Genomic DNA, 17,167 nt, shown 5'->3' with positions numbered 1-17,167 from the left:
GGACTTTTCCCTTTGAATGTGGCTAACTTTGAAAAGTATACTGTCAACCCATGGTGCTCAGTCATGTTTGACCAAGTCATGTTCAACACATCATAAAACTTTTAAAAATTGTTGAAATTAAAGTGTAATTAATTCCCCTCCCCATCATAAAGACATACATAGCGAGGTTTATCTTCAACAGTCTTAACATGCTACTGAACTTTCCCTAGGGTTTGGGCTCTTGTGATGCATTTTAGATGCTGATTCTAAATCTTTAAAGATTTTTAAACTTCACCACTGTACCTTTTTTTGGACATGTTTTCTAAGTACTTCATACATTTCTCTATTGTCCTTCTCTAATTAAGCAGTCAACAGCTCAAGGTCAATGGGCTTCTGAATGAAGCTAAAGACTTGCCAGTTTCAACAAATTTCATATATTCATTTTCCAGTCATTTTTAAGAGCAACATATGAAAATATTCGATACATTATATAAATACTGCTATATAAAAGATGAGTAAAGCTGATGGTGCATCTGATCCCATCACTTCATGGGAAATGTATGGGGAAACAGTGGGAAGAGTGTTAGACTATTCTTTTGGGCTCCAAAATCACTGCAGATGGTGATTGCAACCATGAAACTAAAAGACGCTTACTCCTTGGAAGAAAAGTTATGACTACCCAGGTAGCATATTGAAAAGCAGAGACATTACTTTGCCAACAAAGGTCCGTCTAGTCAAGGCTATGGTTTTTCCAATGGTCATGTATGGATGTGAGAGTTGGACTGTGAAGAAAGCTGAGCGCTGAAGAATGGATGCTTTTGAACTGTGGTGTTGGAGAAGACTCTTGAGAATCCCTTGGACTGCAAGGAGATCCAACCAGTCCATTCTGAAGATCAGTCCTGGGTGTTCAGTGGAGGGAATGATGCTAAAGCTGAAACTCCAGTACTTTGGCCACTTCATGTGAAGAGTTGACTCATTGGAAGACTTTGATGCTGGGAGGGATTGGGGGTGGGAGGAGAAGGGGATGACAGAGGATGAGATGGCTGGATGGCATCACCGACTCGATGGACATGGGTTTGGGTGAACTCCGGGAGTTGGTGATGGACAGGGAGTCCTGGCGTGCTGCAATTCATGGGGTCGCAAAGAGTCGGACACGACTGAGCAACTGAACTGAACTGAACTGAACTGAAAGCTGATGGTATGAGCTCTACCTAATAATACTGAATATTTGATAGATCATAAATGAAACTCCATCATTATATATAGAGAAAAAGAATGAGTGCATCGAAACTCCGTATTATTATATAGAGAAAAAGAATGAGTGCATTGACACAAAATTTTTGATTTAAAAAGTCATATACAAATTATTGACTTTTTTGTAGCTTTAAAACCACTGACCCTTGTCAATTATACTCCACCCCCAAAAAAGCACTATACCATCTGTAGAGTCAAAGCTATCATTTTTCCAGTAGTCATGTATAGATGCAAGAGTTGAACCATAAAGAAGGCTGAGTCCTAAAGAATTGATGCTTTTGAATTGTGGTGCTGGAGATTCTTGAGTCCCTTGGACAGCAAGATCAAACTAGTCAATCCTAAAGGAAATCAATCCTGAGTATTCATTGGAAGGACTGATGCTGAAGCTCCCAATACTTGGGCCACCTGATGCAAAGAGGTGACTCACTGGAAAAGACCCTGATGGGGAAGATTGAGGTCAGAAGAGGGCAGCAGATGAGACAGTTGGATGGGATCACCGACTCAATGAACATGAGTTTTGAGAAAATTCCAGATGGTAAAAGACAGGGAAGCCTGGTGTGCTAGTCTATGGGGTCACAAAGAGTTGGACATGACTTAGTGACTGAACAACAAAAAGCACTATTAATGTAATAGGTTTGACAAGTTCTAGGTTTTAATGCTAAACATTGTTTAACTTTTTTCTGGTGGGAGTTCATCTCAGTGATTTGTAAAAGGTCTCTGTACAGGAAGACTATGTATCCTTTGATATGTTGCCATTATTTTTTCTGAATTGGTTAGGAATCTTCTATAATTTAAATATTTACAAGTAGAGGGATAAGAACACACCCATGGTGCTAACTACTGGATTCAAAACCTTGATGACACTTTCTGGCTAAAAAAACGTCAGCAAATTACTCCATCAGAACCTGTCAGTTTGTATATGAGAATATGAAATTCCATAGGCTTTTGTGCGGATCCATTTTTTTTAACTCATGTAAGTTTAGTTCATCTACCTAAAGTGCTTAGACAGTGCTCAGCACATACTAAGCTTAATGTAACTGCTGCTTACAGTGATGATGATCACAGGTAACATATATAGAGCCACTCTATTTCTTTACTCTTGTTTGGTAATTAAAAATTTGTTTAGAACTACCTCTTTATTTGAAATACTTATATTAATAAACCAAAATTTCCAACTTCTTGTACATGTTGAAAACTTTCAGTAAGGATCTCTTGGGTACAAAATATGGTCACAGTGACTCAAAATTAATTTTAAGAACAAAATATTATTCTAAAGCCATACTAATCTTGGAAATCTAAACTTCTCTTTTTAATAGCAAAAACACAAAACAAAGCAAACCACCATCACGTTTAAGTTTTTTATTTTGCTAAAATGTACAAAGAGAATACAACTACCACATTTTATGGTTTCTAAACATATAACCACTGATGGTTTCCAAAAGATGCTGATGTTCCTCATAGTTAAGATGCCTGATCTTCTGTGAAAGCCCAGCGTACCTTCCTCTCTACCCACCGAGCCAGTCTATTTCAGAAGTCTTGCCGTATGTTTTCTTTGTTTGCCTCTCCGTGTTGCTGCTTCATTTGAAAGAGCTCATTCTCTAATTGTACAATAGTCCTTTCAATCTCATAATTCTTACTGACCAGGGATACCCAGCTAGAAAAGAAAACACAGGGGAAAATTACCTAAAGCGAAATTTCTCTTACAAGATGTTTATAGTATACACATAACTATACACATTTATAGTACACACATTTTTAACCAGTATATATATTTTTAACCATAATACTAACCTTCACTTTTAGCTTTACATTTTCAAAAGCTGAGGCACAATTAGGGAGGAAAGTGAGTAAAGGGTATGTATATAGGACCTCTGCACTACTTCTTAAATTGCATGTGAACCTACAATTATCTCAAAATAAAAAGTGTAAAAAAAGAACAAATCAGAAAGAGCTGAAGAGATATGAAAGAGTGATTGAAGTTAGTATTTAATTGGGTTAGAAAAGGATAGAAGATAGGGCAAAGGCAATAGTTAAAAATGATGAAGAAATTTCTACAGCTGCTAAGATACAATTCCACAGATTCAAAGAACCTTCCCCTTCTACCAGAAAAAAATCTCTAGGACAAATGAAACAAACACACATGTACATGCAGATTATATCAGTTTGAAGAACAGTGTGGAAAGATGCAATAACAGACTGATAACATGGGGTACTCAGAGAATGAGGGGAAGGTAGAATAAAGACAGTGGTGTGGGTGATGGAGGCAGGGAGATCAGGGAAAGAGCAAGTCAAAAAAGACATGATTAAAAAAATGACTATATTCAGAGATCTGTACAAATTTATTTGCGTATATGAAGAACAACATTAAGAAAACAAAATATATAAACAAAGGGGAAAAACTCCTGAGACATACACAAATGATCAAGAAAGTAAGGAATTCCCCTCCTTTAAGAGTTTAAAAATAGACTTTTTTTCCTTTTAAAAGGCAGAATTCTATTCAGAACAGAAGTAGTGGATGGAAAACAGGGGACTCTAAAATCAGAATAAATTAGCAGTGGTTCAGTTTTGTGTTTGTAACTCTAACTTTCTTTCAAGTCCATACTTCAGAAACAGGCAGAAGCAGTGAAGACTGGGATTCCGGAAAAGCATTTCTTTGATACCTGTGGCACTCTATTTGAATACTGTTATAATCATATTGTTGAATCTTGATCTTAACATGTGCCAAACAATTTAAAAGGTGATGGAATTACAGATACTCACGTTGACTCCATTTCTCTTAATTTAGATCCAGCTGTGAGTTGCATGTTCTTCCGTTGCCAGTTTAAGTCTTGAATATGTTTCCTGTTTAAAAAAAAAAAGTTCATACAACCCACCTACATTCTAACGTAAGACTAAAATCAACAGAAAAGTCTGTAATTAATATATCTTTAATTGCTTAAGAATGGATAGTCCCTCCTTCCTGCTTTTCCTTCTCTCTGATAACTTTTGCTCAGTTTTTGGTGAGTATTCTTTCAGATACTTTCCTGTATGTGTATATGCATACAGAGATTAGGGTGTGTGTGTGTTTTTAATTTAATATAAATCATATTATACATATTATTTTACTACTTTTCCTTCTAGAAGTATCATTTCAATAATTGCAAACTTGCAAACTGCAAATGACCCCAGAGAGATGTTTTCAGATCTCAGGTCTATTTCTTTTCAACTCAGGTAGGGCAAACCCAACACTAAACAGTGGACAGAGTGGATCATCAATTATTTACTCTTATATGACCACAGTCCAGTGGTTCCTTTTCCTTCTTATTGTATTTACTAAGGATTCACCTAAACTTCATTCTAAAATAGAAATAAAAACAATTTACCTTAACTTCTGAAGCTCTTTCTGTGCGTGCTCAATCATATGAACTAGATTTCTAAAAAAGAAAATCAGATTAATGTACATTAAAATCAAATAGTGCTAACTAAAAGTATACTGTCTAGTTGACACAAGGCCAAGTTTTTCTGCTAAAAATAAGCCAGTATTTTTTGAGCTCCCTGTGCCAAACATCATGTTAGACACTCTACAATACTAACTTCATTCTCACAAGAGTTCTTTGAGGTAGACATCATTATCCCCATTTCACAGGTTAGGACACTATACTCAGATTAAGTAACTTGGTCAAGGTAACACACATGATTAAGCCTCAGAGGTGAATTCAGGTCTTACAAAACTCTTGAACCCAAGTTGTTTACTGATAATTCTGATTTTGTATACTTATGTCAAGTCTTAAACTGTTATTTTCTTTACATGGAGAAGATGAGGGAGTATCTGATGAGTATACTTGTTTCATCATTCATGCGTATACCTCCTTTTATTTCTGTTTCTTCACCTACATTCAGTGTGTCACTCTCTCCTCCTGTCTACTGCTAACTAGAGAGAAGAAAAGAACTGTTATGGAAGGCTGGAGATTCAGATTCCAGTCCAAATCAGCTCGAACCAGCAGAGGGGAGACGTTGAGTTAGACAGAGTTCCCTGCAATTATCCTTAGAGAAATGACTCAAGGGTAGAGTTCAATCTCTCTCTTTTCCTAAACTACAGCTTTACTAAGATATAACTCACATACCCTGTCAATTTCTCTTAAGGCAGTAGAGTCCATTTCAACCATACTGGCTCTGCTAAGCTCTTGCTCTAGATTCAGTATTATTTCCCGGCTTTTGTGGCTCAAATTTCCTGCTTTCCTTCTGAGTTAATTCTCCTATCTCTACCAATTGATTTTCAGAAACTAACTCTAATTCTATAGAAATTTGGTCTTCAAACAGTGGTGCCTCTCCAGGCTTACTTTCAGCTCATCCCACTTTGACAATTATTCCACCCTGGAGACAATAAAGCTTAGTACTGTATTCCTGACCTCCGACCATTAATAGGGAACTTTCCTTTGAATCACCTCTTTCTGGAAGGCTGGCTTATCTGTTGTTTTCTCCCTTCTTTTAGCTTCCCTCTTAAACACACAGGTCCCTCCTCAAGTATTCTGAATGCTGACACTGACCACACCGTACCATGGGAATCAGAAGACCTGACGTCTAGTCTCAGCTCTGCCCTAAATAGCTATGCTTCCTGGGATGGGCCATTAGATATCAAGAGGGCAAAGTCTGTTTATTTGTAAAATCAGGGGCTGACCTTGAAGGTTTCCCTTCAGTTTCAAGTAAAGAATTCCCTCCTTATTAATGAAACACTGTTTTTTTAAAAGTAGTTCTGCACCAAGACCTACTTAAAATTGAAAAGTTTTCTGCCCAGCATATTGGACATCTGTGAATCCTATCAAAAAAGAAAGAAAATTTACTTTTGATAAGATATAGTATAGTTCCTCTGGAGAAACATCCATTGGGTTTGGAGGAGACAAAATAATGGGCAAAAGAAAGACCAACACTAGAAAGTGTTGTGCAATTAAATGGAAAACAGTGATGCACACAGTGATCTGTATAGTTACTCAAAAGAGGGAGAGTAACAGAGGCAGAATTTTAATCAGGGAAGAAAAGGAAACAGACTAAAGTCATGCCTTGAATAAGTTGAATTTGGATAGAATAGTTAAAAAGTATTTCAGGAGGAGGTAAGGCCTGAGTAAAGGCTCGGAGGCAGATTTTATCAGTTCAGTTCAGTTCAGTCGCTCAGTCGTGTCCGACTCTGCAACCCCATGAACCGCAGCACGCCAGGCCTCCCTGTCCATCACCAACTCCCGGAGTTCACTCAGACTCACGTCCATTGAGTCAGTGATGCCATCCAGCCATCTCATCCTCTGTCATCCCCTTCTCCTCCTGCCCCCAATCCCTCCCAGCATCAGAGTCTTTTCCAATGCGTCAACTCTTCCCATGAGGAGGCCAAAGTACTGGAGCTTCAGCTTTAGCATCATTCCTTCCTAAGAAATCCCAGGGCTGATCTCCTTCAGAATGGACTGGTTGGATCTCCTTGCAGATTCTATGCTAGTCACCAAAGAGAGTACTAGACTTTTGCTTTGAATATCACGTTAAATAGTCTGGACCTTGCTCGGTCCACGCTGCCCGTAGCGGAGCCCATCAGCCACCCCAGCATCCGCCGCTACCGCAGCCATGGGAGTGCAGGTGGAGACCCTCTCTCCCGTAGACGGGAGCACCTTCCCGAAGCGCGGCCAGACCGGCGTGGTGCACTACACAGGGATGCTTGACGATGCAAAGAAATTCGATTCCTCCTGGGACAGAAACAAGCCCTGAAGTTTGTGCTGGGCAAGCAGGAGGTGATCCGAGGCTGGGAAGAAGGGGCTGCCCAGATGAGTGTGGGTCAGAGAGCCAAGCTGACTATCTCCCCAGACTATGCCTATGGTGCCACTGGGCACCCAGGCATCATCCCACCAAATGCCACTCTCATCTTTGACATGGAACTTCTAAAACTGGAATGGCAGGAGTGGCCTCCTCCCCGAGCTCCCCGTTCCTGGGTGTGCCACAGGAGGATCTGGCGCCTCCAGACGCACACACCGAGTCCACATGGAGCTCTTCCTGACGTTCCACTGCGCTCCCAGAGGAATGTGTTCTGTCACCGGCTTTGCTCTTCCCCTTTCTCCCCGTATGTGTGTTGACCTGAGTTACATGCCATAAACCTCAAATTACTCAGTTTGTTTTTGTTTTGGGGTGAAGATTGAGTTTCAGTCCTTTGGATCTAGGTTTCCAATTAAGTATTAGTCAAGTATCAACAGCACAAGTAATGGGTTAACTTTAGACTAGGAATTGGTGTTGGGGGGGGCGGGGTGCAAGAATCTTTAGTTTTTTGGATGAAAGTTTTATCTATTATATATTAAACATTTTTGCTGCTGCAAAGCCATAGCAGATTTAAGGCGCTTTTGAGGGCCAATTATTTTCCAAGTTGAGAGATGTCCTCGGGCTGAATTGAAAGCCCTACCCAAAGCTGCAGTGGGAAGGAGGAGAGCATTTGCCTCCACTGCCCCACCCTCACCCTCCTCGTAGACCCTCTGCCTTTTGAAAGCAGATCGTTTTCACTGAGATGTTGGACATTGCAGATGTCTGTTCCCTGGGCCAGCAGAGACCTCTGAAACCTTCATGGCCTGGCCTTTGTTTTTTTCTTCCGTCCTGTGGTTTTTCTAATGGATATCCAGGATTTTTGTAATCGCATAGCTATCCAAGCTCTACTTCCTAAATTTTAAGAACTTTAATCGAAAGTTAAATTGAAGGTGCTGTTTGCAGACACTTAACACCCATGAAAGCGTAGCCATCATGACAAATCCTTGAGTGTTGTCTTAAGAAGATGATGCTGGTCATCACAGCTTCAGAATCTCCTGTTTTTTGATGCTCAGCTCCCCCTGCTGATCGCACAGTTTCCTGGCTTCTCCTTGCCCTCTCTCACCTCTTTACTGTCCTGTGTAGTGATTTGGTGAGAGAAATTGCCGTCCACTCCCCCAGCCTACCCCCACCCCCTGCGCTACACATGATTGCAATAAAAGTGCTCTATGCTGGCTTTTCTCAAAAAAAAAAAAGAAAGAAAGAAAGAAAAAATAGCCTAGACCTTAAGTAAAGAATAATTATTAAAGCTTTACAGCTTTAATTATGGAAACAATGTTCAATCTGAGGCATCTCTCCCCCCTGCCGCACATCTGTTTTCCTCCATTCCTAGAATGTTTTCACTCTCCTCTAAACATCTATATTTCACCCTTTTCTGAAAACCTTCTTCACTGCTGATGGGAATGTAAACTGGTACAGCTACTATGGAAAACAGTATGAAGGTCCCTCAAAAAACTAAAAATAGAACTATTAATACCATATGATACAGCAGTTCCACTCCTGGGCATATATCTGAAAACAAAATGAAAATTGTAATTTGAAAAGACACATGCACCCCAATGTTTGTAGCAGCACTACTGACAACAGCCAAAACATGGAAGCAGCCCAAGTGCCCATCAACGGATGACTGAATTTAAGGTGTGGCACATATGTACACATCAACAGTGGAATCACCACTCAGTCAAAGAAAGAAATACTGCCATATGCAGCAATGCGGATGGTGCTGGAGAATTTTATGCTTAGTGAGATAAGTCAGAGACAAATACTGTATGATACCACTTATATACGGAATCTCAAAAAATAATACAAATAAAATATACATGCAGAACAGAAACAGAGTCCCAGATATAGAAAACAAACTTGTGGTTAACAAAGGTGAGGGAAGCGGAGGAGGGACAGATTAGGGATAAGTAACAGATACAAATTATTATATGTAAAGTAGATAAGCAACAAGGGTATACTGTATGGCATGGGGAATTATAGCCATTATCTTGTAATAGAGTATAATCTGAAAAAATACCAGATCACTGTGCCATACATCTCAAACTAACACAAAACTCAACTGTACTTCAATAATCCCCACCCTCACATCTCATCCTTTTACAGTGGACCTAATCCTTAACGTCCCCTTCTCTGGATCGCTGTAGATTACAGACCACATGCAGCACACGCCTCCACACTGCCAAAATGCACTACCTGGTTATCTGGCCTAGAATATCCTGCCTCCTCAACTAGATAAAGAAAGCTTCTTAAGAACAAAAATCACATTTTCCCACTTATGAAATACACGCTGTTTTGGACTGATCTGTTCTCTTTCACTTCTTAATCGTCCTAACTCCACTGTCCCTTTATTTGCCTTGCAACATTCACAACAGAAACTGAATTGTTTGTTCTGCAGTTTCTTAAATTCTGGATTTTGCCCACAGATCCTTATGTGCCCACAGAAGTTTGATGATGATTATGAAAACTTGAGAAAAGCTATTTACCATTTTGTGATTTTTGCTTTACTGTTTCAGGACTCATCCTCTAACAAACGGTTTTATGCAGTCATGAGGTTCAATGGCCTTAAACTGTTAATAGAAATGTGTGATTTTAGGGCTCAAAGAAGCCATGAAGATCATCTAACCACTAACTTTTACAAATTGGAAACTGAACCTTAAATACTACAGACAGCAAAACCTAAAGCTAATTATGTCGAAAAGAAATAGGAGTTCAGTAGCACTCTTGTTTCTGATGTTAAGTCTCTACTTACAATCAATTCTCATTGTCTGCAGATTCTGTACAAGAGAATTTGCCTATTAACTCAAATTTATTTGTAACCCCCAAATCAATCCATGCAGAGTTCTGTAATCATTCATGGATGTGCTCAAGAGCAGCAAAAAAGTCAGAGTTGCTGGACATGCGCATTTCTAGCTAAAGCAGAACAAGGAGATACTCCACCTTCTTGTTTCAGGTCTCATGCAGAGATAACCAGAGCAGAGAGTGTAATTTCCAACTCTGGCAAGCTACTTAACACTTCTGAACTTTGTCTTCTCTTTTATAAAATAAATGAAATCCAGAGCCTGTCAGGGTGAGTTGTTATAAAGTGTGTAAGATTATCATCTATGTGAGATGTGTATATATACACACATGTTATTTCTCCCAAATGCTGAAATGGTTCAGTATTTGCTAATTCAATATTCAAGGCCACTTTAAAAAGCAGAAAGTGCAACTAATGAGAGCTGACTGTATAAGCAACCCCCCACATTAAGGATTATAGTCTACTACCAAGCTGTTTTGTAAATCAGACCTCAGAACTTGCTACTGCAATGTTACACAATAAATGTGTTAGGTTTAGGTCCCCTTAAACAGGTGGGATGGGTTAAAAAAAAAAAAGGGTTCTTACTCATTATACACTTTCCAGGCATTGCATCCATGCTGGGACATTAGTTCCAGGTTCTCAATTCGAACTGCCTGATGCTCTAACTGCGCCATAGAATTGTTTACACACTCTTGCCATGCAGTGATGTCATTTTTCTGACCAGAGGAAGGGGCTGGAAGTTCGTATCTGAAATTAAACAACAATGAAATAAAACCATATATTCCTCCAAATCTTTCTCTCTACTCCCAACAGAATGCCTCATAGGTCTACGCACACTGTAAAAACAGAAGACTGGAGAAAAAAAGAAAGCCAACCAGAAGACTGAAGATAACACGTAGACCTTGCAATAATAAGAAGCGCATTTATGCTAAGAATTGATTTACAAATAAGGTCTAGCATTATGATATACAGTAACAAAAAACTGTTCACTTCATTGTGAAATGATACAATAAGCTACAGTCTACATTCACAAAAAGGACTGTTATATTGACTATTAAATGTTACTAAAGAATACTTGGAATATTAAAATGTTTGTAATAAATTAAGGGAAAAAAATCAGGATATGAAAAACTATGCTATCATTCTGTAAAACACACCTACATCTATGCACCCTCCTACCCACATATCTACACCCCTCTAGAGAAAAAAATGGCAAAGGTATATAATGATTTTTACATTTCACACTCAGTCTTTTCCCTATTTTTAATAATACCCAGTCCTTCAATACTGCCAATGTAGCCAGCAACATATACTCTTCATAAATCCCAGCTCATTACTGAGTTGTTACAAACTAACTTTCAATTTCCATTTTGTTATTTTTATTAGATACTGTAAAAACTTCACATCATTCCTATGAAAAATTGAGGGACATGCAGCTGGGACTAAGAAGTAATAAACCACTTTGTTTCTTTCTTTTTTTTTTTTAAAGCAAACTTTACACATACATCATAAATGTATCATTTTAAGAACTTCAGATCATAACCCACAATAAGAAATATTTTACACTGTGACACAGTATACAAATACACAGAACTGAACAGAAGTTTCACAAAACAGTACTTAACTTTACATGCAATGCATTTGGATTTGTTTTTTAATCTTCCTTAAAAGAAAGTGCTGTGATGTCTTACTAAACTTCACAATCAACTGCTTAATGGATTATAACCTACTTATGGGTTTAAAATATGCTGTTATGAAAGAGCTACTACTGTGAAAACCTTTACAGCAGAAGCACCTAGAAATGTGAGAACTAAGGAGCCTTGGAAGTTTTTCTGCTTTTATCATGTCAGGCCAGATAGGAAATGGAGCATAAGATAAGAAGAAATCCAGTCCTTTGGTTCTATAGGCTCAAATCCCTCTTATAATCTGTACATATGCTGAGAGGATAACTCCACTGTTCACGCGGCCCTCTCCGCTCTGCCAGATTATATATTGGTTCTCATCATTTCAGAGTTATCTTAGAGCTGAAGGGGACCTCAGATGGTAAGCAACCCAACTCCCCATTTTAGAGAAAGTAACAATTGTCACCCTGCTTATTTAACTTATATGCAGAGTACATCATGAGAAATGCTGGACTGGAAGAAATACAAGCTGGAATCAAGATTGCCGGGAGAAATATCAATAACCTCAGATATGCAGATGACATCACCCTTATGGCAGAAAGTGAAGGGGAACTAAAAAGCCTCTTGATGAAAGTGAAAGAGGAGAGTGAAAAAGTTGGCTTAAAGCTAAACATTCAGAAAACTAAGATCATGGCATCTGGTCCCATAATTTCATGGCAAATAGATGGGGAAACAGAGGAAACAGTTGCTAACTTTATTTTTTTGGCTCCACAATCACTGCAAATGGTGATTTTAGCCATGAAATTAAAAGACACTTACTCCTTGGAAGGAAAGTTATGACCAACCTATACAGCTTATTCAAAAGCAGAGACATTACTTTGCCAACAAAGGTCCGTCTAGTCAAAGCTATGGTTTTTCCAGTAGTCATGTATGGATGTGAGAGTTGGACTTTAAAGAAAGCTGAGCACCGAAGAATTGATGCTTTTGAATTGTGCTGTTGGAGAAGACTCTTGAGAGTCCCTTGGACTGCAAGGAGATCCAACTAGTCCATCCTAAAGGAAATCAGTCCTGAATATTCATGGGAAGCACTGATGTTGAAGCTGAAACTCCAATATTTTGGCCACCTTATGTGAAGAACTGACTCTTGGAAACGACCTTGATGCTGGGAAAGATTGAAGGTGGGAGGAGATGGGGACGAAAGAGGATGAGATGGTTGGATGGCATCACCAACTCAAAATGGACATGAGTTTGAGTAAACTCCAGGAGCTGGTGATGGACAGGGAGGCCTGGTGTGCTGCAGTCAATCGGTTGCAAAGAGTCGGACACGACTGAGAGACTGAATTGAACTGAACTGACAAAAGTTTTACTAATAAATTAAAATTAAAGAATGATCTGAGCCCAGCTGAACCAAGAATAGGACTTACCGTTTCATACTGAGCAATTCAATTGGTTGTCGAGCAGCCAATCTTTCAAATTCATTTCTCATTATGTCTGTCTGACATATAAATTGAAGAAAGAATTATTTCCAAAATCATATCAACAAACAAATTAAAAACCACCAAACAAATAACGGATCTAACCTACTTAAATATTTATACTTTACTACTGCCTATTATAATGGATCACCCCCCACCCCCAACTCTTCTCTGCAGTCAGTGCTCTCTAGAATGTGAAACGTGCACAGACACAGACCCATTTCATATGGAAAGGGGCCCTCAAAGAAAAGCCGTTTTTGTTGTTTAATCACTAAGTCATGTCTGACTATTTTATGACTCCATGGACTATAGCCCTCCAGTCTCCTCTGTCCATATAATTTTCAAAGCAAGAATACTGGAGTGGGTTGCCACTTCCTCTAGGGGATCTTCCCAACCCAACAAGGGAACCCATGTCTCTTGCATTGGCAGGTGGATTCCTTACCACTGAGCCACCTGAGAGGCCTCTAACAATTTTACTATTTTCAAAAAAATGTGGTATAGTTCTACCTCTTTAGGTCCAATGTTTCAGTCAACATTCTATTTCATTTAGACTAAAGAGTAAGCTAAAAAGGGGTTCTAGATGTCCACATTCACTGTTTAGAAGTTTTGCATTAAGTATGTCTTCGTTGGAGAGAGCCTTTTCTGGACTACTGCTGAGCTTCACATTACTCTGAGAAAATATGGTTATTTAGTTTCTAGTAGAAACTAAGGCATTCTAGACAGAACCCTATGCACAGTGACAGAGTAAAAATTAACAATTAGGGAAGAAAGAAACTACAAATATACAGTACAAGCTGTCTTCAGCCGTGTAACATTAGAGCCCTTACCTAACTCAACGTGACAAGTGACATATCTGAAATTTTAACTTAACTCTCTTCAAAGACTGAGGCAGCACTCACAGGGCTAAGTTATAAAAGGAATTCTAGGCATGGATGGCATACATTAAGCATTCATTAAACTGGCTTAGAACCACTTCATACATTCAGTGATAAATATTTGAATGCCTATTTTCTGTTTTACATGATGAAAATACAGTGGTGAAGAAGATGAAAAAGATCCCTGTTCATGAAGCATTCTCATCTCAGTTTAGACAGGCCTTCCTCAATCAAACTATCTGAAGTAGTCACCTAGTCACTCTATATATTATTACTTTATTTCTCTATATAGCTTTATCAACAATTTGGTATTTTCTGATTTATCTGTCTCCACACACTAGAATGTAAACTCTTGTTCTCTAGTTGTTAAATGAACTAATGAAAGAGCAGTTTCAAAGGCAGTTTGAGAAGTGCTTAAGGTCTTGGGCAAATTACGTAGCCTAAGCTCCAGTTTCCCATCTAAAAAATTGGGATATTAAACATACATAGTTTACACAGTTTTTTTAGGACTGAGATAGTGAACGCAATATATTATTAGCTCCCACTATAAAATGCGCTAGATAATCAGTATACTAATTATAAAGACAGGAAGCATAGAAATAATCAGTATATGAACTATAAAGATAGGAAGCACAGGTTGTATCTAAGAGAGCTAAACACAAAACTGGCTCAAGTATTTAAGTTTGTGACTGAATGCAATTATCTGAAACTTTCAGAAATCAAGCTAATAAGGACTCATTACTGTCCTTAGTTCTTAATGTGGTAACATCTATATTTGGGTAACAATATCTAGAAAAAATCATGGGAAAACAAGCGTGCCAGTAGGAACATCTCTCTCCTACTTAAAACTTAACCATTATTTTTTGGAGTCAGTGATGCTATCCAACCATCTTATCCTCTACCGCCCACTTCTCCTCATCAACTCAATGGACACGATGAGTTTGAGCCAGCTGTGGGAGATAGTGAAGGACAGGGAGGCCTTGGTGCGCTGCAGTCCATGGGGTCTCAGACACGACTAAACAACAATTAGACCCAAAACAGTATTTTGGATGGGCTTCCTTTGTAGCTCAGTTGGTAAAGAATCTGCCTGCAATACAGAACGCTCAGGTTCGATTCCTGGGTTGGGAAGTTCCCCTGGAGAAAGAAATAGCAACCCCACTGCAATATTCTTGCCCGGAGAATCCCATGGACAGAGGAGTCTGGCCGGCTACATACAGCCCATGGGATCGCAAAGTGCCGGACACGACTTAGCGACTAAACTACCACCCACAGTATTTTGGTTTCACTTCTAGGCTAAATATCTAAACGGTTTGATATGGTTCACTTAGATATTATTTGTCTCTACAAGCAACGACATACATTAAGTATTTAGGCTTTGAAACAAAGGCCAAAATCCTGTGGCTCTCAGAAGCTTAGGTAATTAGGCTTTTGTGTATTTAAAAAAAGCCTAGATCACTTGTTTTATACTTAGAGGAAGAGGATCCCTTTGAGAATTTACGCAAAAAGACGTAACACTAATTTTTGCATTGTTAGCTCAGTCTGCGGAGCCCTAGGAAGTCTTGTGGGTCTCAGAACTCTGGAGAAGGCTTATCTATGCAGCTATTTTCAACTGACTGACATTACTGACAACAGGGTAAGTAGTAGTGAAGCAGGAACACTTAGCTGGAATTTACAATTGCCTTTTAAGTGGCAAAGGCTCCCTATCTAAAAGGGTTCACTGTGCGCTGGGCTCAAAACATCACACTTACCTCAAAAGCGGAATAATCCGGGGCCGTCAGGTAGCTTAGATAGTTCTTCGTAGGTCGGTATCTGCGAGTTTCCTCCTCCACCAACGCCGCAGCCTAAGAACGAGAAGAGGCCAGGGTAGGAGCAGCAGATTGTTAGGCGCTTCTTCCGGCACTATGGGCCAGCGAGCGCTGAGCCAGTTACACAAAACCCCGAACTTACCGCTTCGCGAACACCAGGCGCTTCATAACCCTGATCAAAATACGGCAGCGCATCCACCACAACCTCCCCGGCCACCAAACCAGTGCCCGCCATCCTTAGGTTCACTGGAGTTTTCTAAGTCTGCGCGGGCTCAGGTTCACTTCGATACTCCAGTGCCCGACGCTAACGTAATCACGTCACCTGCGCCCGACACTAACGTAATGACGTCACCTGTGCATCTGCTTTGGTGCACGCCCAGTTGCTAATTCTGAGGGCACGCCCGCTAGAAATTGCCCGGCCATTTTTTGTTTTGGTCGGATATGACGTCACTTCGTGGTTTCCCAGAGTCCCCGTTGCGTCTGTTTCCTGTTCCCGCTTGCTGCATCTTTTTGCTGTCGACCAGCAACGAAGTGCGGAGGATTTGGGGCTTTCGGTTTCGACCAGGATGTTGGATAGCATCACTGACAAAAAAAATCTGGGAGTGGAATCCTTTAAAATTTTTGGAGGGAACTGGCTGCAGGATTTGGCGGGGAGAAAGATACTGGGTTCCCACCTCGGCATTACTCCCGTAACCTTCCACCTTCTTCCCTTAAACTTCTTTTCCTTTGCAGTTCCTTCCTGTATTCCCACTATTCTTTGTTCTCGGCGCCCTGAGGAGCTTTGCAGTGAATAAATGCAGGGAGTGGGCTCTAGTCTCCAGTTAAAATTGCGAGGCTTTAGGCCTGCAGAAGGAAATGAACCTGATCTCCTCGCCCCAGGGCGAGATGGGTGATTGCACGTTAATCCCATCTTTTAAAAAGGCCGATTTTTGCGTTCTGGGCGTGTCTAAAATCCAATCATTTTGCCTTTTTACCTTTCGGTGAAGAAGAGCTCTTCTCACTGCCTCCAACCATTCCTGCTATTGCTGATGCCCAGTCTCTGGTCCCTGGCTTCCAGTTCCCTTCGACCAAGCAGCAAAAGACCAAAAAATGTAGTAGCACTATACACTGTGCCCGGTGTGCAAATCTAGACCTGGACTTCGCCAAGAGCTTGAAAATGTTGGCCACGGTTATCAGGCTTGGTTAATTTAAGACCGTTTATCCTTTACCTACCTTTAGATAAGTGTGTTAGCTATAGATTTAAATGAAGTAAAACATCTTTACAACTTAAGCAATTTTATTTCAAATTCTCCAAGAGAGCCATGGTATTTTTTTGTGTTTATTCATTAAAAGATCTGTGAACAATATTTTATACAAATCCTGAGCGATTATCTTACAAATATGTCCAGAATTCGTAATTCTTTACAAAAACAAAACAAAACAGACTTAAGGAAGCAGCTTCAGATGGGAGGGATAAAAATAAGACTCCCATCCCTGAAGTAAAGGGCTCCTCACAGAGGGATAAACACTCAATTCCCAGTTACTGATTGTTCCCTCAGGGTGGGAGTGTCAGAAG

At 39.7% G+C, this 17,167-nt stretch overlaps 1 protein-coding gene and 1 pseudogene across 2 annotated transcripts; one reads left to right on the top strand and one right to left on the bottom strand.

The window, feature by feature from the left end:
* Nucleotides 1–2,681: 2,681 nt before the first annotated feature.
* Nucleotides 2,682–15,896, bottom strand: BCAS2 (BCAS2 pre-mRNA processing factor). Of its 2 annotated transcripts, XM_068965841.1 has the most exons (7): nt 15,755–15,896; nt 15,556–15,648; nt 12,882–12,952; nt 10,421–10,582; nt 4,596–4,646; nt 3,994–4,074; nt 2,682–2,887 (listed from the first exon to the last, which is right to left on the bottom strand). In XM_068965841.1, exons 1-7 carry the CDS (start codon nt 15,845–15,847, stop codon nt 2,761–2,763), a joined length of 678 nt encoding a protein of 225 aa, XP_068821942.1. In that variant the 5' UTR covers nt 15,848–15,896; the 3' UTR covers nt 2,682–2,760. The 2 variants fall into 2 exon arrangements, with proteins under 2 accessions (XP_068821942.1, XP_068821943.1); XM_068965842.1 differs by lacking the exon at nt 4,596–4,646.
* On the top strand, nt 6,760–7,319 carry LOC138073546 (peptidyl-prolyl cis-trans isomerase FKBP1A pseudogene; annotated as a pseudogene).
* Nucleotides 15,897–17,167: the final 1,271 nt, after the last annotated feature.

This window comes from Capricornis sumatraensis, chromosome 2 (assembly GCF_032405125.1).
Source record: "Capricornis sumatraensis isolate serow.1 chromosome 2, serow.2, whole genome shotgun sequence".
In the NCBI taxonomy this organism is placed as follows: Eukaryota; Metazoa; Chordata; class Mammalia; order Artiodactyla; family Bovidae; genus Capricornis; species Capricornis sumatraensis.
The sequence above is the reverse complement of the archived record's forward strand: the minus strand, read 5'-3'. Positions and strand labels throughout refer to the sequence as shown.